A 20,656-nucleotide genomic window follows, 5' to 3' on the forward strand; every position below is an offset into this window, starting at 1 on the left:
CAAAAAAAAAAAAAAAAAAAAAAAAAAAAAAAAAAAAGCTCAGAGAGACTTAAATAGAATACATTTGAAGAAAACTATGCCTAGGCACATACTAAACTGCTGAAAATTAAAGACAAAAATGATATATGTTATATAACTTAAATAACTGTGGCCTGCTCACCAGATGCCACTACCAGCCAGATGACAGTAAAAAAAAAATATTTAAAGCTCTGAAAGGAGAAAAAACAAGGTGATCTCAGAATTCTATATCCAAGAAAAATTTTCTTCAAGAATTAAGATGAAATAAATGTTTTATAGACAAACGAAAACTAAGAGAATTTGTCAACACCAGACCCGAAATTACAGGAAATGCTTAAGAAAGTTACTCAGACTAAATAGATATACTACAGGATAATCTAAATTTTCAGAAACAAATAAAGATACTGGAAACAATAAAAAATAATATTTCACATTTCTCAGATATTTAACTCTTAATTGCCTTTCAATAGGTATAACTGTTCAAAGAAAAAAATTATAACATTGATTTTTAGGTTTACATTGTATGTGTATATGATAATTTCAACAACTATCATATAAAGGATGATAGAAAGATGGTAAATGGACATATAGAAATGTGAGTTTTCTGCATTTCATGTTAAATTGTACAGTAGTAACTTTAAAAATATAGTGAAATGTTAGACAAGTATAATGTAATCTCTAGAGTAACTACTAGAAAAGAAAAAAGAATCAGTGCAAAGAGGTATAGCCAAAAGATAAATTGAAATGAAATAAAATTTCACATACTCTCCCCACTACCAAAAAAAAAAAAAAAAAAAAGCAGAAAATGAGAAGTAAAGGAACAGAAATAAAGGGAGCAAACAGAGAACAGTAAAGGGGTTGGCCTAAGTTTAACCATATCAAGTTACATTATATGTTACCAGACTAAATGTTCAAATTAAAAGGCACAGATTCCAAAATTAATAAAATAGCAAGTGGCGATCACATGCTCTCTATAGAAGGTACATTTTAAAAGTAACTGGATGGAAGAATACAATATCATGCAAATGTGGCTTAATTTACACCAAATAAAATATGCTTAAATATAGAGATTATTACCAAAGATATAGAACATTTCACAAAGATAAAAGGTTAGTTCTGTCTTGAAGACATAATATTAATGGGTATATGCCTAATAAATGAGTTTCATAATACATAATGCAAAAATTAACAGAATTAATGGGGGAAATAGACAATTTCACATTCCTGGAGGAGACTGTAACACTATTCTTGACAGAATTTGATCCCCCCAAAAAGTCAGTGAAGAAATAAAGGAATCACCATAGTAATCCGCTAAAGCAGAAAACAAGAAAAGCTATATGATCATATAAATTGTTGCAGAAAAACTGAAACTGAGCGGGGCCCTACGGGCTTCCAGGCACGGAGGCCTTTTTGTCCACCATTTCTTGTAGGCAAGACTCCAGCCTCCACGACCTTCCAACAGTTGCAAATCAAAGGAGGAGCAGCCAGGAAACCACCTGAGGCCCTGCACACACCCTAATCTTGTCAGCAACCCCACCCTTTTGAAACTCTGCAGAAGAAAGAAGAATGCAGGACTGTTACTGCCTTGATCCTTATCACATACCACTGACCAGGAGCCCTGACTATAAGACCTCTCCCTATTCCCCAGGGAGAGGGACACAGTTCCTGAGGTGCTAGACTGCTGTGTTCCCCTCTTGGCCTGGCAAATAATAAAGCCACCCTTTCTTTTTCCTCCAAAACTCTGCCTCTGTATCTCATCTCAGCATCGATGTACAGGGAGCCAAGATTTGGGGAGCAAAACCATTTTACAACTTCCAACTAAAGTGTGTCACTGGGCATCTGACTCTACAAGGATTAGCTCAGCCACTGCATTTGCTGATCTCCAACACACTCTGAAAGGAATTCAGGGTGGAGATAAGGAATGAGATACCCTATGCTCTGGGAAAAACTGGCAGAACAGGCCTTCAGATAGTTAGATATTTTCAGGAGAAAATTTTATTTACCCAATTTCTTGTATCTTCTCATACATAGAAAAGCACTAAAATTATTAACGGAGGTATCTGCTCCTTGTGACTAGCAGCAACCTTCTTGTTACTAGTAGCAACCGCGTACCAAGATGTGCGCTTGACTGCATGCACCCCCTTCACTAAAATCATATATATATGGACCTGGACCTCCACCCATCCCCACCTCCACCTCTTGGGAGAAGTTCTGCAGAGCTATCTGAGAGAATGTCTCCTGGGTATAGTCTTCTGTAAGTCCCCAAATAACAGTGAACTCACAGCTCTCTCATGTTGTGCTTTTTTCTCTTTTCCAGTTGACACAATATTTAATATCCATTCATGATTTTAAAAAAAACAACAAACCTCTTAGCAATCTTGGAATAGAGGGACATTTCCTTAATCAGTAAAGAATATCTACAAAAAATCTACATATAACATCACACTTAATGGGGAAACTCTGAATGCTTTCCCACTAAGATCAGACATAGGGAAAGAATGTTTGCTCTCATCACTTTTATTCAATGCAGTACTGGAACTACAATCAGCACAATAAGGACTATATATATATATATATATATATATATATATATGGCATACAGTTTGAAAACAGAGAAATAAAATGGTCCCTGTTTGAAGATGGCCTGATTTTCTACATAGAAAGTAAATCCTAATGAATCTACAAAAACCCCTAGAACTAACACATGAGTTTAGACAAGCCACAGAATGCAAAATCAACAGTATTTCTATATACTAGCAACAAAAATGTGAAAACTGAAATTAAACACAATATGATTTTACATCTGCTGCAAAGAAAATGAAATACTTCAATATAAAGGTAACAATACATATACAAGATCTGCATCCTGAAAATTGCAAAATGTTGTTAAAGGAAGACCTAAATAATTGTAGAGACTTACCATAATCATGGATGGAAAGTCGAGACATAGTAAAACTGCGAAGTGCCCCTAAATTGCTCTGTAAGATTAAAGCAATTCTTATCAAAATCTCATCAAGGATTTTTCTAGATATAGATATATTTATTCTATATTTTATATGAATAGCAAATGATATAGAAAAATAAAGTGGGATGAATCATCCTATGCATTGTTAAGGCTTACTACATAACTTCAGTAATCAAGACAACATGGTACTGGCAGGGAGTAGACACACAGATCAGCAGAGCATCAGAGAACTCAAAGAGACTCACACAGATATGCCCAAATGATTACTGACAAAGGAGCAAAAGCAATGGATAGCCTTTCAACAAATGGGGCTAGAGCGACTGGACATCTACAGGTAAAAAAAGAATGACCCTCAACCAAGCGTTACACCTTATGCAAAAATTAACTCTAAAATGAATCACAAAATATATTGTAAAATGTAAACTATAAAATTTGGGGGTAAAAAGAGGAGAAAAGGGATCTAGGGCTAGACAAAAAGTTCTTAGACATGAACCCAAGAGCGTGATCTATAGAATGAAAAATTGATAAATTAGACCTTATTAAAATTAAACACTTCTGATGTGCAAACAACCCAGTTAAGGTGTGAAAAGACAAATAACAGACTAGGAAAAATATCTGTACACCACAAAGCCAACAAAAGACTTGTATATGGAAAATATAAAGAAACCTCAAAGCTCAGTAGAAAAAAAAAAAGTATCCAAATAGTGAATAGGTCAAAGGCATGAACAGACATTTCACTGCAGATGGTATACAGATGGTGAATAAGCACAGGAAAAGATGTTCAATATCATTAGGTACTAGGGAATGCAAATTAAAACCATAATAAGGTACCTCTATGCACCTGTCAGAATGGGTAAAATTAAAAAGAGTAATAATTCCAATGAAAAATATAAAATGATATAGCCATACTATAGTTTGGCAGATTCTTCAACAACTAAAAGTGTACTTTTCCTACAAACAAGCAATTTTCACTCGGGGGTACTTATCCCAGAAAAATGAAAACCTATGATTACATAAAAGCTGTACATGAATGTTAATGGCAGCTTTATTCATAAAAGCTAACAAGTGGAAGCAAAACAAATGTCCCTCAGTGGGTGAAAAGTTAAACTGTAGTACATCCCTATGATGAATGAAGAGACTGAAAGACTCTTCCAAATTTATCTACAGATTCAATGCAATTTTAATCAAAGTTCCAGCAGGCTTTTTTTTTTGGTAGGAATTGAGAAGTTGATTCTAAAATTTATTTGGATATGCAAATGACTTAAAACAGTCAGAGCAATTTTTAAAAAGAAAAATTTGTAGGATTAACTCTACCTGATTTTCAGACTTACTATTAAGCTAGACTAAACCAGATAGTGTGGTACTGAGATATATAGATTAATAGATCAATAGAAGAAAATATAAAATCAAAAAAACAGGCCATGGATTTATGGTCAAGTGATTTTGGACCAAGTACCAAGGCAATTCAACAGGGAAAGAAAAGTTTTTAAACAAATCTTGCAGGAATAATTAAATAATTGTATTTAAAAAATCATCAACTCTTACATCATACCACACACAAAAATTAACTTGAAGTGGATCATTGAACTAAATGTGCAAGCTAAAATTACAAAACTTCTAAAAAAAAATAATGTAAGAAAATCTTCACAACTTCTCATAGGCCTAGATAGGACACAGAGTATGAAACATAAGACAAAAATTGTTCAACTGGAGTTTATCGAAATTAAATATCTCTGCCCTTCAAAAACTCCACTAGGAAAACAAAAAAAGCCAACCATAGAACAGAAGAAAATATTCACAAAAATGTGTGACAAAAGAATGTATAAAGAAAGAACTCCTATACTCAATAATAAATCAAAACAATTTAAAATTTTAAAAAAGTGAACAGAGACCCTATAAAACAAGATATACAAATGTCCGATAAGTGCATGAGAAGAGGGGTGGGATAGGGATGTTGGGAGGGAGACGCAAGAGGGAGGAGATATGGGGATATATGTATATGTATAGCTGATTCACTTTGGTATACAGCAGAAACTAACACACCATTGTAAAGCAATTATACTCTAATAACGATGTTAAAAAAAAAAAGAAAATGCAAATTAAAACCACAATGAGATACTAGTACACACCCACTAAAATGGTTAAAATGAAAACAACTGACAATACTAGTTAGGAATGTAAAATGGTACAACCACTTTTGAAACCTGTTTGCCATTTTCTCAAAAAGTTAAACACGTGCTTATCATCCAACACAGCCATTCAAAAAGAAATGAAATCATATGTAAACATATGCTCATAGCAACTTTGTTCACAATAATGAAAAACTAAAAACAACCCTAGATCCATCAACTACATGTTGGAGTCTCTCCATTCAATAGAATACTACTCAGCAATAAAAAGCAATAAACTACAGATACATGCAACAACCTGGATGAATTCCAAAATCATTCATTATGCTGAGTGAAAGACACAAAACAGCACATACTGTATGATTCTATTTATATAAAGTTCTAGAAAATATAAAGGAGACCAAAGGAAGGGAGTTGAAGGGAGGAATAAACTGCAAAGGCATGTAAATTTTCTGTATCTTAATTGAGGAGGTCGTTTGCTGAGTATATTGTGCACCTGTCAATACTCTCAAATCGTAGGCGTTAGATGGATGCAGTTTATTTTACGTAAATTATGATTCAATAAACTTTTTTTAATTATACTCCTTTGAAAGAGTCGGAATATAGAAATAAATGTCATAACTGCCTTCAAGGAATTCATAATCACTCCCCTGGATGAATGTCACTCCTCCTCTTGCCAAGAGACTGGTGGGTTTGCACTGATCCTTTTGCTTTCACTTTGTCCTATTTGTGTTACTTAAATTTGCAACACGGGATAAAGGTTTAATTTGTAGTGGACAGAATCTGAAACTTTAATCTCCTTTCCTCTAAATCAGAGTTTACAACCATCTTCCTCTTCCTGGCAGAATATGACATTTAAATAAAATTCCTGATTAAACCCAGGCACGGAGAACAAAATAACATTGAGCTGCAGTCCAAAGTACATGAAGCTGAAACATCTCTTAATAAAGTAACCAGATACTTTTTCTGCAGATGAAGTTGGGGAAGAAAGGCTCCTTCAACATTCAAGTAGATTTGACTCCAAGAGTGGAATAAAGGAACATTTAAACTACCATGATGTGGTATCACATTAATGTGATACCATATAATTTCACACAAAGGTTACCCACATGAGTAAAATCAGTTTTCATACAGTTCTCACTCTGCAATATTTTAAACACTATTTTTAAGATCAAGTATATGAAACAAACTTACCGAAGAAATGATTTAATATTTTCAGCTTTCATCTCAGACACCAGTTTCCACCTTAGATTTTGGTGAGTGTCCCCTGAAGTGGCTGTTTCTTTGAGAGGCTTACTAAGCCAGCCTGGGAGGAGAATACACACACATAAGCATACTACATACACAAGAAATTGCTTTTGACTTTTATAAGAACTAGAAGCCAAAGGGGAAGAAGGGGAAAAAAAAAAAGCCCTTACCTAAGAAACAGATCATGGTGAGCTTTACAAAAAAATTCATACCAAATGCAGAAAACCTTCAAATTCTGATGTGTAACTTTGAGTTGGTTAAACGAGTTTTAGGTGAGGGCTATTCTTTTCATTTTCCCATGAGTTATGCATCAAGGCACGGGTCTTTATCTTTCTTGTTCTCCCATAGGGGTTAAGTTCATAGCACAGTGCCTGACACACAGGGAGCATTCGACAAATATTTATGTAATAAATGATGACAGAAGGGCAGTTGAAAGTTTTGACTCATTAATGGTCTTGGAAATGAAATCATCTTTTTGACCCCTGCGGATAGTGGCAACTCTAAATTGTCTTAACAGCCCTTAACAGTACCCTGAACTCAGCGAGCATTTAATGAATTTGAATTTCTGGCACACTTTATTAGGAAGGCCGAAATGCATTCCACTCAGTTTCCGGTTGGGCTGAAATTCGAGGAGCTCAGCCGGCCCGGCGCCCAGCGCGCAGCCCAGCTCTTCAGCCCCAGGCTCTACCGCTTTTCTCCGGGGAGGCTGGAGGGATCCGGGGAAGGGGTCGGAACACTTACCCACCATAAATCCACCCAGGAAAGATGCCAGCGCTGCAGCCAAGCACACCCAAAGGTATAGACGACCCTTGGACTTGGCCATGGCTTCCTCGGGACTGAGCAGGAGGTGCCGGCTACCGGAGCGAGCCTCGGGAATGAGGGCGAACAGGGAGAGCGCGCCCGGGAACGCGGGGAACGCCCAGGTTGCGGCAGACCGTGGCCTCCGCTGACCTTCCTCAAAGCCCTGCCTCTGCTCTCCTGGTGGGTCCAGAGGCGAATGGAAACCGGCCCCAAACTCCTGGCTCCTGCGATCTCCAGGGGGCCTCGAGCGGAGAGAGGAAGCCCTGCAGGAGGAGGACACATTCTGCTTGCTGGCAGGCAACGCCCACTCTGTTGATCCTGGATAAAGTCTGCGTTCCGGGAGACTACTGAAAACGTCCCTGCTTGTCCCCTGAAGAACTCTACTTACCAGCCTCATTCCAGGAGCTGCCAGATGCATTTAACTGCAGCTTTTTCTTCCCTGTTTATTGCCCTGCTGCCAGATTCTGACTAATTTATAACTGGTCACACTTGGGCAGCATTTCTGGTTCTGGCTGCTCTGTGATAACACATTAGTTTCTTAACCACATACAACCTCAAAACTGACGGGAGATACGTTCGGTAGATTACTCCTTTCTGCTCGTGGACGCCGCCGAGTAAGCATCGTTGACGTCTCCCCCCACCTCCACTGCCGTCATGTCTAAGTCAGAGTCACCCAAAGAGCCCGAACAGCTGCGGAAGCTCTTCAGCGGAGGTTTGAGCTTTGAAACAACCGATGAGAGTCTGAGGAGCCATTGCGAGCAGCGGGGAGCGCTCACAGATTGTGTGGTAATGAGGGATCCAAACACCGAGGCTCCAGGGGCTTTGGGTTTGTCACATATGCCACTGTGGAGGAGGTGGATGCGGCCATGAATGCAAGGCCACACAAGGTGGATGGAAGAGTTGTGGAACCAAAGAGGGCCGTCTCAAGAGAAGATTCTCAAAGACCTGGTGCCCACTTAACTGTGAAAAAGATTTCTGTTGGTGGCATTAAAGAAGACACTGAAGAACATCACCTAAGAGATTATTTTGAACAGTATGGGAAAATTGAAGTGACTGAAATCATGACTGATCGAGGCAGTGGCAAAAAGAGAGGCTTTGCTTTCGTAACCTTTGATGACCATGACTCTGTAGACAAGATTGTCATTCAGACACTGTGAATGGCCACAACTGTGAAGTAAGGAAAGCCCTATCTAAGCAACAGATGGCTAGTGCCTCATCCAGCCAAAGAGGTCGAAGTGGTTCTGGAAACTTTGGTGGTGGTCGTGGAGGGGGTTTTGGTGGGAATGACAGCTTTGGTCATGGAGGAAACTTCAGTGGTCGAGGTGGCTTTGGTGGCAGCCATGGTGGTGGTGGATATGGTGGCAGTGGGGATGGCTATAATGGATTTGGTAATGATGGAAGCAATTGTGGATGTGGTGGAAGCTACAATGATTTTGGCAGTCACAACAATCAATCTTCAAATTTTGGACCCATGAAAGGAGGAAACTGGAGGCAGAAGTTCTGGCCCCTATGGTGGTAGAGGCCAATACTTTGCCAAACCCCAAAACCAAGGTGGCTATGGTGGTTCCAGCAGCAGCAGTAGCTGTGGCAGTGGCAGAAGGTTTTAATTACTGCCAGGAAACAAAGCTTAGCAGGAGAGGAGAGCCAGAGAAGTGACAGGGAAGCTACAGGTTACAACAGATTTGTGAGCCCAGCCAAGCACAGTGGTGGCAGGGCCTAGCTGCTACAAAGAAGACACGTTTTACACAATACTCATGTGTATGGGCAAAAAAACTTGAGGGCTGTATTTGTGACTAATTATAATTCTGGTTTATTTGGCCTCACTGTGTATCAGGCACACGAACATTTTTCAGTAACAGTTATACCCCCAATCTTCACTGCATTGTCTGAGGCCCTGATAATCTTAGATAAGGCACTTTTCTTTGCTCCTAAAAAGTTGCCAGAAGGGTCTAATTTCTTTTTCTTGCACTGCAATTGTTGATAAATGTATTTGATGGTTTTTCCTTCAGAAATTTTGTAGAAGAAATATAGGTTTCTGATAACTGTCAGACCATACTACTGAACTGGGTAACAAATTACAGAACTCTAATTGAAAAACTGATGGCTTCCTAAAACTGCTAACAGCAGATCAAGATCAACAAGAATGAATTACATTAATGATTGAATGAACTGATGAATATTATTATAATTTTTATGACTTTTTGTTTGAAATATTACTGGTTTTTTAATCTTTCATTTTCAGATATGAGGAAACCTTTCCTCTTGTGTAATGACACACGGCAATTTGGTAAATCATACTTTTGTATAATATCTTTGTATTTACATAAAGTCACTAATAATCTGCTCTCCTTGTAACAGGGCACAATTGGAAACACTGTTTACATTAACAAGGCTTTGACTGGAAGGCAATATTTGAGAATATGCATTGAATCAGATATGACCAGACAGCTTTAAGGAACTAAGATTGATTTTATGAAGCTATAAAGCCCCTTAGAAAACCAGCCGGGTACCTTGCTTACTTACAGTGTTCCTAGCAGCCTTACCAGGTGAGTAAGAATGGTCGCTTCCTGGCAGATGGAAGAACCTCAGGATATTTGGGAGAAATTCTCCCAAATCTATAAGTATTACATGCAAGTGTGATGGCAAATACTTGGCCTGGCTTGCTGGCCTTGAGAGCTATTAAAAATTCAGTCTGGGACTTCCCTGGTGGTCCAGTGGTTAAGACTCCATGCTTCCACTGCAGGAGGCACAGGTTTGATCCCTGGTTGGGGAAATAAGATCCTGCATGCTGTGCTGTGTGGCGAAAAAAAGAGCCTATGTGCTCAATTGCTATTCTTGCTAGACTTAAGTAAATAATCGGCCAATTTTAATGAAACTAAACTTATTTTGCAAACAAATTAGTTTTAATTTGGCTTTCGTTGGTAGAAATGAGAGTGATTTTAAAGAGAAAAAATTGCGTTTCAGCAAAAACTCTAATACACAGTTATGAATATTAGATTTGTGTTCTATCAATCATCTTTTTTTTTTTTTTTTTTTTTTTTTGCGGTACTGGGGACTCTCACTGTTGTGGCCTCTCCCATTGCAGAGCACAGGCTCCGGACATGCAGGCTCAGCGGCCATGGCTCACGGGCCCAGCCGCTCCGCGGCATGTGGGATCTTCCCGGACCGGGGCACGAACCCGTGTCCCCTGCATCGGCAGGCGGACTCTAAACCACTGCGCCACCAGGAAAGCCCTATCAATCATCTTTGAAGTTTTGTTCTTCCACCTAAAAACTGGACTGGGTTCTGAATTCTTCTAGTCTCCTCAAATATTTGGCAACAACTGTTCAAACTAATGTTTCCAATTTTTCTCCCCCTTTTGACTTGGAATCATTTAGAACTAAAGCTGAACAACTTGATATAAACTTAAGAGAGATCACCACAATAGCCCATGTTTAGACAATCTCTGTGCCTGTCACTTTGTAAGCCACTCAGAAAGTTTACCTGAACACCTGATGACATCATCAGAGACATTTCAAACTACAAAAGATGCTTCAACCTTAAGATCTAGAAATCTTCTCCACTGGCAACTCTCAGGACTCAGACACTGGGTTTAAAATTTGCTCCAACCATTAACATTTGTTTTTATTTTGTCTCCTTAGAAACGCATCTTATTAAATACCTGATTGCTTACACCCTATAGGGCTAACTTTGTGAGCCCACTTGCATCACTGCCTCCTGAAATGAGTAACTGATCTGACCTATTGTCAGAACTAAGAAACTGGCTCAGTGAGATAAAGCAATCTATCAACCCAACTTCCGGACTGTGAAATCTCTTAAAAGAAGTTTCAAAGGCAGGACTGTAGTAGAGCAAAATTTGCCACCTCAAAATGTCTCTTTGGCATGGGTACTACTTCTAGATGAAAACAATCAAGGCCCCAAAGACTCAGGAATAAACTTTGATCTTCCTCCTAACTGCCTAAAAGAATGTAGTTAGAGGACCTGTTGCAGGAATGGAGATATCAAGTAGAGAACTATAGGATGAATAAGTGTGGTACACTGGAAGGAACCTGGAAAAATCTGTTAAAATTCCTCTCTGTGTCCCATTGTCTCTGCCTGGCTCAGCAAACTTTTTTTTTTTACTATACATCTGCTTTCTCTCTCCATGTGAATACTTTCCTCCCCTTTGAAGTCCCAAACTACTTCCCCCTTTTGTCTTTCGCTAAAGATGGTATTTAAGGTGAGGGTTTTGGCCATTTGGGGGAATTACTCAATTCTTCTGGGTCTCTCCCATCTATACATGTTAAAAAAAAAATGACTAAGTTATTTGTGAAATTTGTTTTTTCCTACTCCTATCTCAATTTTTATAGCTAATTATATGTTGACTAATAGAAGAGATCAGTGTATTAATTAGCACAGTTCCCAACTTGATCAATATTCCCAAATTAAAATTAGATTATTCGTTCATTCAATGAGGCTATAGCATTCCAGACATTGTGAAAAATTCTGAAGATATGGTCCTTGACTTTAGGAAGCCTACAACAATGAGAAGGCAAATATTGAATAGGTAATTAAATGTAAGAAGTTCTAAGAAGGAGCAGTATTACCTTAAATGTGAAGGTTGTCGCTGCCTTAATAGGTGGCCTCTGCAATCTTGATCTTGGCAATCCATTGTAAATAGTCCAGTTAGCTGGTTCAGCAAGCTTTCACCTTTGTAAAAATATAGACACAAAGTCATTATTTCATCTTCTTAATTAAGCATATAAAAGAATGCTGCTATCACAGTTTCTAATTATTAGCATCTTAGAAGATATTTGCATCTTACAAAGCACACTTAACAAAGCAACATTGTTTGATTTATGCCAACCCCTTTCAGTCTTTCTTGCAAAGCTAAAAACTGTATAGGAAACTTCTAGTATTGGAAAATCAATCTCTCAGTAAAAGTATTTAACACATTTGATCTGCTCAGTGTTCAGAGTCTCTAACATGACAGGATCTCACTATCTTCTCCATTCATGAAGTTAAATTGTTCTTATATAATCCTTTTTTCCCTTCTCCTCTCACATCCTAGAAGAGGCAATCTTGTAACTTCAAAGTCCAAATTCTATCAAATGGGTCACAGCAAGGTTGGAAAACAAAGTGTGACTTGTGTACTAATAAAGCAGTATATGTAAGTTTCTTAATAAACATACCAATAATTAAGATTTAATAGAGAAGAAATAATATCTAGTGTCAAATTTCACATTTTCCCTGAAGATGTTGCATTATCTTTCATAAAAGAGGGATCGCCTAGATGCTCACTGTACAGATATAGACATGATGCCATTAATGATGTCACAAGGTGATAGGATGATCTGGTCATCAAGATAGCAACATTCTCTTCCCAAAAAAGTGAAAAGTTAATGTCATGATGGCTGAAATTCATGACAAAAAATACATTCCAATTGAGTATTTCTAAAATCCTGGGTCCAAAAACTGCCCCAAATTAGTTTCAAATTTAAGATGTGAGAATGTTAGTATATTGTACAATAAACCATAATACATAAAGCAGGTGAGAAGTGAGACAGGAGTATAGTGTGAAAAGTGTAAAAGACTAATAAAAGTAAGTGAGAAGAAATTCTAAAAGAAAAGCAGAAAACCATGATTGGATGATTTCCTCCTGATGTCACAATTACTCTACTCAACAGTAAATGTAGAAATTAGAAAAGATCCACCAAGTTAAAGTGTAAAACAGAGAGAGGGCTGCCACCCATGTCCTCCTATCAATACAGGGTGTGTGTACCATGATGCTAACATTCCAGGTGGTACCCTGGCGCTGGTAAGTTATATTTATTTGGCCTTTAAACCATGTTTTCCTATCCAGTGTTTCTCATCCCTTATAATTAACATGTAACTTCAGCCTATTTTCCATGATAGCTTGTACATAATAGTGCTAGGATCAGGGGACCACTCATGCTTTTTCTTCCAACACTCTCATCCTCTATCCTCATTTACATCCTTAGTCCCTGTGTACTTTCCCTATCATTAGATTATGAATAAATCTCTCCAGATTTTTGATCTTCCTTCTGACAGCACTTTCTCTATTCCATCTTACCTGACACCTGTTTTTACTTATGATACCCCTTGTCCTAAAACCAGAGAAAAATCCACTTCATGGGGAAGTAGGAATGATTCACATAGGGACTCATGGGGTCAGAAAGGAAGGATGGACCTTTGCTCTGACTTCATAAATCACTGGGTGTTCTCTTTTGAAGTTACTACCCTCTGATTACATCATCTGCTTCTTATTCACATCATCGTCCCCAGTTGAGCACCAAGATATTCTCCCACCTTCTGCAATGGTTTTAACAGCTGTCTTGTAGATTTTTGGTGCACCTCTGGCCCTTCACTCTTCCTTTTCTTTCACATCTTGCATCTAATCCACCAGTAAGTTCTATTGGCTCTGCAATCAAAATATATCATGAATCCAGCTGCTCCACCAGTGTTCATCTAATCCTAGCCATAGTCATCTCTCATCTAGACTTCTGCAACAGACCCCTAGCAGGGCTCTTCCTCCACTGTTGCTCCTGTTGTTACTTTAGGAAGAAAACTCTATGGAGTCAATCAGATCATGTTATTATTAAAATCCTTCAAAGCTTTCTCATTAAACTTAAAAACAAAATTCAGACTCCTTAGAGTGGCAGCTAAACCTACTTGATCTAGCTTTTGAAGCTTGCCTCCCTTCAAGGGAAGACAACACTAAGGAAACACATGCAGACCAAGTGCATAGAGACCAGGAAACAACCACATCAGCAGAGATCACCAGCATCACAAAGAAGCAGGCAATCCCCAAGGGAGGCCTGTGGTACTGTGCTCTCCAAGCGCTAGTGTAGTACGTCCATATGCCCACAGATGAAGGCATTGGTAAATGGCCAGTGGCTAAGGGCATTCCTGGCCTTCTTCTACAGTATTGTCCAAGGCTTGCTAACAACACAAAATAACAAAAAAGCAGTTTTCAACAATTTTATAATTGGAGGCAGTTGTTGGAAAAGCTAAAATTATTTCATGTTTTTCCTTCAGTGAGCTGAGACTGGTACCTCTTCTTGACCAGCTAGAGTGACCAAGGGCAGTATAACTCATAATAATAGCAATATAATTCATATTATTTTATTTATTTATTTTCATTTTAACATCTTTATTGGAGTATAATTGCTTTACAATGGTATGTTAGTTTCAGCTTCACAACAAAATGAATCAGTTATATATATACATATGTTCCCATATCACTTCCCGCTTGGGTCTCCCTCCCTCCCACCCTCCCTATCCCACCCCTCCAGGCGGTCACAAAGCACGGAGCTGATCTCCCTGTGCTATGCGGCTGCTTCCCACTAGCTATCTACCTTACGTTTGGTAGTGTATATATGTCCATGCCTCTCTCTCGCTTTGTCACCGTTTACCCTTCCCCCTCCCCATAGCCTCAAGTCCATTCTCTAGTAAGTCTGTGTCTTTATTCCTGTTTCACCCCTAGGTTTTTCATGACATTTTTTTTTCTTAAATTCCATATACATGTGTTAGCATACGGTATTTGTCTCTCTCTTTCTGATTTACTTCACTCTGTATGACAGACTCTAGGTCTATCCACCTCATTACAAATAGCTCAATTTCGTTTCTTTTTATGGCTGAGTAATATTCCATTGTATATATATGCCACATCTTCTTTATCCATTCATCCGATGATGGACACTTAGGTTGTTTCCATCTCTGGGCTGTTGTAAATAGAGCTGCAATGAACATTTTAGTACATGACTCTTTTTGAATTATGGTTTTCTCAGGGTATATGCCCAGTAGTGGGATTCCTGGGTCATATGGTAGTTCTATTTGTAGTTTTTTAAGGAACCTCCATACTGTTCTCCATAGTGGCTGTATCAATTTACATTCCCACCAACAGTGTAAGAGGGTTCCCTTTTCTCCACACCCTCTCCAGCATTTATTGTTTCTAGATTTTTTGATGATGGCCATTCTGACTGGTGTGAGATGATATCTCATTGTAGTTTTGAGTTGCATTTCTCTAATGATTAGTGATGTTGAGCATTCTTTCATGTGTTTGTTGGCACTCTGTATATCTTCTTTGGAGAAATGTCAATTTAGGTCTTCTGCCCATTTTTGGATTGGGTTGTTTGTTTTTTTGTTATTAAGCTGCATGAGCTGCTTATAAATTTTGGAGATTAATCCTTTGTCAGTTGCTTCATTTGCAAATATTTTCTCCCATTCTGAGGGTTGTCTTTTGGTCTTCTTTATGGTTTCTGTTGCTGCGTAAAAGCTTTTAAGTTTCATTAGGTCCCATTTGTTTACTTTTGTTTTTATTTCCATTTCTCTAGGAGGTGGGTCAAAAAGGACCTTGCTGTGATTTATGTCATAGAGTGTCCTGCCTATGTTTTCCTCTAAGAGTTTGATAGTTTCTGGCCTTACATTTAGGTCTTTAATCCATTTTGAGCTTATTTTTTTGTATGGTGTTAGGGAGTGATCTAATCTTATACTTTTACATGTAGCTGTCCAGTTTTCCCAGTACCACTTATTGAAGAGGCTGTCCTTTCTCCACTGTACATTCCTGCCTCCTTTATCAAAGATAAGGTGACCATATGTGCGTGGGTTTATCTCTGGGCTTTCTATCCTGTTCCATTGATCTATATTTCTGTTTTTGTGCCAGTACCATACTGTCTTGATTACTGTAGCTTTGTAGTAGAGTCTGAAGTCAGGAAGCCTGATTCCTCCAGCTCCATTTTTCGTTCTCAAGATTGCTTTGGCTATTTGGGGTCTTTTGTGTTTCCATACAAACTGTTAAATTTTTTGTTCTAGTTCTGTGACAAATGCCAGTGGTAGTTTGATAGGGATTGCATTGAATCTGTAGATTGCTTTGGGTAGTAGAGTCATTTTCACAATGTTGATTCTTCCAATCCAAGAACATGGTATATCTCTCCATCTATTTGTATCATCTTTAATTTCTTTCATCAGTGTCTTATAATTTTCTGCATACAGGTCTTTTGTCTCCTTAGGTAGGTTTATTCCTAGATATTTTATTCTTTTTGTTGCAATGGTAAATGGGAGTGTTTTCTTGATTTCACTTTCAGATTTTTCATCCGTAGTGTATAGGAATGCCAGAGATTTCTGTGCATTAATTTTGTATCCTGCTACTTTACCAAATTCATTCATTAGCTCTAGTAGTTTTCTGGTAGCATCTTTAGGATTCTCTATGTATAGGATCATGTCATCTGCAAACAGTGACAGCTTTACTTCTTCTTTTCCAATTTGGATTCCTTTTATATCCTTTTCTTCTCTGATTGTTGTGGATAAAACTTCCAAAACTATGTTGAATAAGAGTGGTGAGAGTGGGCAACCTTGTCTTGCTCCTGATCTTAGTGGAAATACTTTCAGTTTTTCACCATTGAGGACAATGTTGGCTGTGGGTATGTCATATATGGCCTTTATTATGTTGAGGAAAGTTCCCTCTATGCCTACTTTCTGCAGGGTTTTTATCATAAATGGGTGTTGAATTTTGTCAAAAGCTTTCTCTGCATCTATTGAGATGATCATATGGTTTTTCTCCTTCAATTTGTTAATATGGTGTATCACGTTGATTGATTTGCGTATATGGAAGAATCCTTGCATTCCTGGAATAAACCCCACTTGATCATGGTGTATGATCCGTTTAATGTGCTGTTGGATTCTGTTTGCTAGTATTTTGTTGAGGATTTTTGCATCTATGTTCATCAGTGATATTGGCCTGTAGTTTTCTTTCTTTGTGACATCCTTGTCTGGTTTTGGTATCAGGGTGATGGTGGCCTCGTAGAATGAGTTGGGGAGTGTTCCTCCCTCTGCTATATTTTGGAAGAGTTTGAGAAGGATAGGTGATAGCTCTTCTCTAAATGTTTGATAGAATTTGCCTGTGAAGCCATCTGGTCCTGGGCTTTTGCTTGTTGGAAGATTTTTAAACACAGTTCCAACTTCAGTGCTTGTGATTGGTCTGTTCATATTTTCTATTTCTTCCTGATTCAGTCTTGGCAGGTTGTGCCTTTCTAAGAATGTGTCCATTTCTTCCAGGTTGTCCATTTTATTGGCATAGAGTTGCTTGTAGTAATCTCTCATGATCTTTTGTATTTCTGCAGTGTCAGTTGTTACTTCTCCTTTTTCATTTCTAATTCTATTGATTTCAGTCTTCTCCTATTTTTTCTTGATGAGTCTGGCTAATGGTTTATCAATTTTGTTTATCCTTTCAAAGAACCAGCTTTTAGTTTTATTTATCTTTGCTATCGTTTCCTTCATTTCTTTCTCATTTATTTCTGATCTGATTTTTATGATTTCTTTCCTTCTGCTAACTTTGGGGGTTTTTTGTTCTTCTTTCTCTAATTGCTTTAGGTGCAAGGTTAGGTTGTTTATTCGAGATGTTTCCTGTTTCTTAAGGTAGGATTGTATTGCTATAAACTTCCCTCTTAGAACTGCTTTTGCTGCATCCCATAGATTTTGAGTCGTCGTGTCTCCATTGTCATTTGTTTCTAGGTATTTTTTGATTTCCTCTTTGATTTCTTCAGTGATCACTTCGTTATTAAGTAGTGTATTGTTTAGCCTCCATGTGTTTGTATTTTTTACAGATCTTTTCCTGTAATTGATATCTAGTCTCATAGCGTTGTGGTCAGAAAAGATACTTGATACAATTTCAATTTTCTTAAATTTACCAAGGCTTGATTTGTGACCCAAGATATGATCTATCCTGGAGAATGTTCCATGAGCACTTGAGAAAAATGTGTATTCTGTTGTTTTTGGATGGAATGTCCTATAAATATCAATTAAGTCCATTTTGTTTAATGTATCATTTAAAGCTTGTGTTTCCTTATTTATTTTCATTTTGGATGATCTGTCCATTGGTGAAAGTGGGGTGTTAAAGTCCTCTACTATGAATGTGTTACTGTCGATTTCCCCTTTTATGGCTGTCAGTATTTGCCTTATTTATTGAGGTGCTCCTATGTTGGGTGTATAAATATTTACAATTGTTATATCTTCTTCTTGGATCGATCCATTGATCATTATGTAGTGTCCTTCTTTGTCTCTTCTAATAATCTTTATTTTAAAGTCTATTTTGTCTGATATGAGAATTGCTACTCCAGCTTTATTTTGGTTTCCATTTGCATGAAATACCTTTTTCCATCCCCTTACTTTTAGTCTGTATGTGTCTCTAGGTCTGAAGTGGGTCTCTTGTAGACAGCAAATATATGGGTCTTGTTTTTGTATCCATTCAGCCAATCTGTGTCTTTTGCTGGGAGCATTTAGTCCATTTACATTTAAGGTAATTATCGATATGTGTGTTCCCATTCCCATTTTCTTAATTGTTTGGGGTTCGTTATTGTAGGTCTTTTCCTTCTTTTGTGTTTCTTGCCTAGAGAAGTTCCTTTAGCAGTTGTTGTAGAGCTGGTTTGGTGGTGCTGAACTCTCTCAGCTTTTCCTTGTCTGTAAAGGTTTTAATTTCTCCATCAAATCTGAATGAGATCCTTGCTGGGTAGAGTAATCTTGGTTGCAGATTTTTCTCCTTCAACACTTTCAATATGTCCTGCCACTCCCTTCTGGCTTGCAGAGTTTCTGCTGAAAGATCAGCTGTTAACCTTATGGGGATTCCCTTGTGTGTTATTTGTTGTTTTTCCCTTGATGCTTTTAATATGTTTTCTTTGTATTTAATTTTTGACAGTTTGATTAATATGTGTCTTGGTGTATTTCTCCTTGGATTTATCCTGTATGGGACTCTCTGTGCTTCCTGGACTTGATTAACTATTTCCTTTCCCATATTAGGGAAGTTTTCAACTATAATCTCTTCAAATATTTTCTCAATCCTTTTCTTTTTCTCTTCTTCTTCTGGAACCCCTATAATTCGAATGTTGATGCGTTTAATGTTGTCCCAGAGGTCTCTGAGACTGTCCTCAGTTCTTTTCATTCTTTTTTCTTTATTCTGCTCTGCATTAGTTATTTCCACTATTTTATATCCAGGTCACTTATCCGTTCTTCTGCCTCAGTTATTCTGCTATTGATCCCATCTAGAGTATTTTTCATTTCATTTATTGTGTTGTTCATCATTGTTTGTTTCATCTTTAGTTCTTCTAGGTCCTTGTTAACTGTTTCTTGCATTTTGTCTATTCTATTTCCAAGATTTTGGATCACGTTTACTATCATTATTCTGAATTCTTTTTCAGGTAGACTGCCTATTTCCTCTTCATTTGTTAGGTCTGGTGGGTTTTTATCTTGCTCCTTCATCTGCTGTGTGTTTTTCTGTCTTTTCATTTTGCTTATCTTACTGTGTTTGGGGTCTCCTTTTTGCAGGCTGAAGGTTCATAGTTCCTGTTGTTTTTTGTGTCTGTCCCCAGTGGCTAAGGTTGGTTCAGTGGGTTGTGTAGGCTTCCTGGTGGAGGGTACTAGTGCCTGTGTTCTGGTGGATGAGGCTGGATCTTGTCTTTCTGGTGGGCAGGTCCACGTCTGGTGGTGTGTTTTGGGGTGTTTGTAGACTTATTATGATTTGGGGCATCCTCTCTGCTAATGGGTGGGGTTGTGTTCCTGTCTTGCTAGTTGTTTGGCATAGGATGTCCAGCACTGTAGTTTGCTGGTCGTTGAGTGAAGCTGGGTGCTGGCGTTGAGATGGAGATCTCTGGGAGATTTTCACCATTTGATATTATGTGCAGCTGGGAGGCCTCTTGTGGACCAGTGTCCTGAAGTTGGCTCTCCCACCTCAGAGGCACAGCACTAACTCCTGGCTGCAGCACCAAGAGCCTTTCATCCACACCGCTCCTTAATTTGGGATGATTCGTTGTCTATTCATGTATTCCACAGATGCAGGGTACATCAAGTTGATTGTGGAGCTTTAATCCGCTGCTTGTGAGGCTGCTGGGAGAGATTTCCCTTTCTCTTCTTTGTTCTCACAGCTCCCAGGGGCTCAGCTTTGGATTTGGCCCCGCCTATGCGTGTAGGTCGCCGGAGGGCATCTGTTCTTTGGTCAGACAGAACGGGGTTAAAGGAGCCGCTGATTCGGAGGCTCTGGCTCACTCAGGCCGGGGGTAGGGAGGGTCACGGAGTGCGGGGCAGGCCTGCGGCGGCAGAGGCCGGCGTGACGTTGCACCAGCCTGAGGCGCGCCGTGCGTTCTCCCGGAGGAGTTGTCCCTGGATCCCGGGACCCTGGCAGTGGCGGGCTGCACAGTCTCCCCGGAAGGGGTTGTGGATAGTGACCTGTGTTCGCACACAGGCTTCTTGGCGGCGGCAGCAGCGGCCTGAGAGTCTCATGTCTGTCTCTGGGGTCCGCACTTTTAGCCGCGGCTCACGCCCGTCTCTGGAGCTCCCTTAAGAAGCGTTCTTAATCCCCTCTCTTCGCACACCAGGAAACAAAGAGGGAAGAAAAAGTCTCTTGCCTCTTCGGCAGGTCCAGACTTTTCCCCGGACTCCCTCCCGGCTAGCCGCGGTGCACTAACACCCTGCAGGCTGTGTTCACGCCGCCAACCTCAGTCCTCTC

General features: G+C 38.9%; 1 protein-coding gene and 1 pseudogene across 3 annotated transcripts in view; one reads left to right on the forward strand and one right to left on the reverse strand.

Moving 5' to 3' along the window:
- NAALAD2 (N-acetylated alpha-linked acidic dipeptidase 2) overlaps positions 1–7,223 on the reverse strand; it is a 48,742-nt gene extending 41,519 nt beyond the window's left edge. The window contains exons 1-2 of one of the 2 annotated variants that reach the window (XM_082659310.1): positions 7,102–7,223; positions 6,307–6,418 (exon numbers count right to left, since the gene is read on the reverse strand). In XM_082659310.1, coding sequence (XP_082515436.1) covers positions 6,307–6,418; positions 7,102–7,183 — 194 coding nt within the window. In that variant the 5' untranslated portion in view covers positions 7,184–7,223. The remainder of the gene's footprint in view (positions 1–6,306; positions 6,419–7,101) is intronic. The other variant, XM_082659311.1, reaches the window with a different exon arrangement.
- Positions 7,224–7,815: 592 nt separating this feature from the next.
- LOC309825681 (heterogeneous nuclear ribonucleoprotein A1-like) lies at positions 7,816–8,933 on the forward strand (annotated as a pseudogene). Its single transcript has one exon. The product of its transcript is annotated as a heterogeneous nuclear ribonucleoprotein A1-like (transcript).
- Positions 8,934–20,656: the final 11,723 nt, after the last annotated feature.

The sequence above is a fragment of the Grampus griseus genome (genome assembly GCF_964374135.1).
Source record: "Grampus griseus genome assembly, chromosome: 8".
In the NCBI taxonomy this organism is placed as follows: domain Eukaryota; kingdom Metazoa; phylum Chordata; class Mammalia; order Artiodactyla; family Delphinidae; genus Grampus; species Grampus griseus.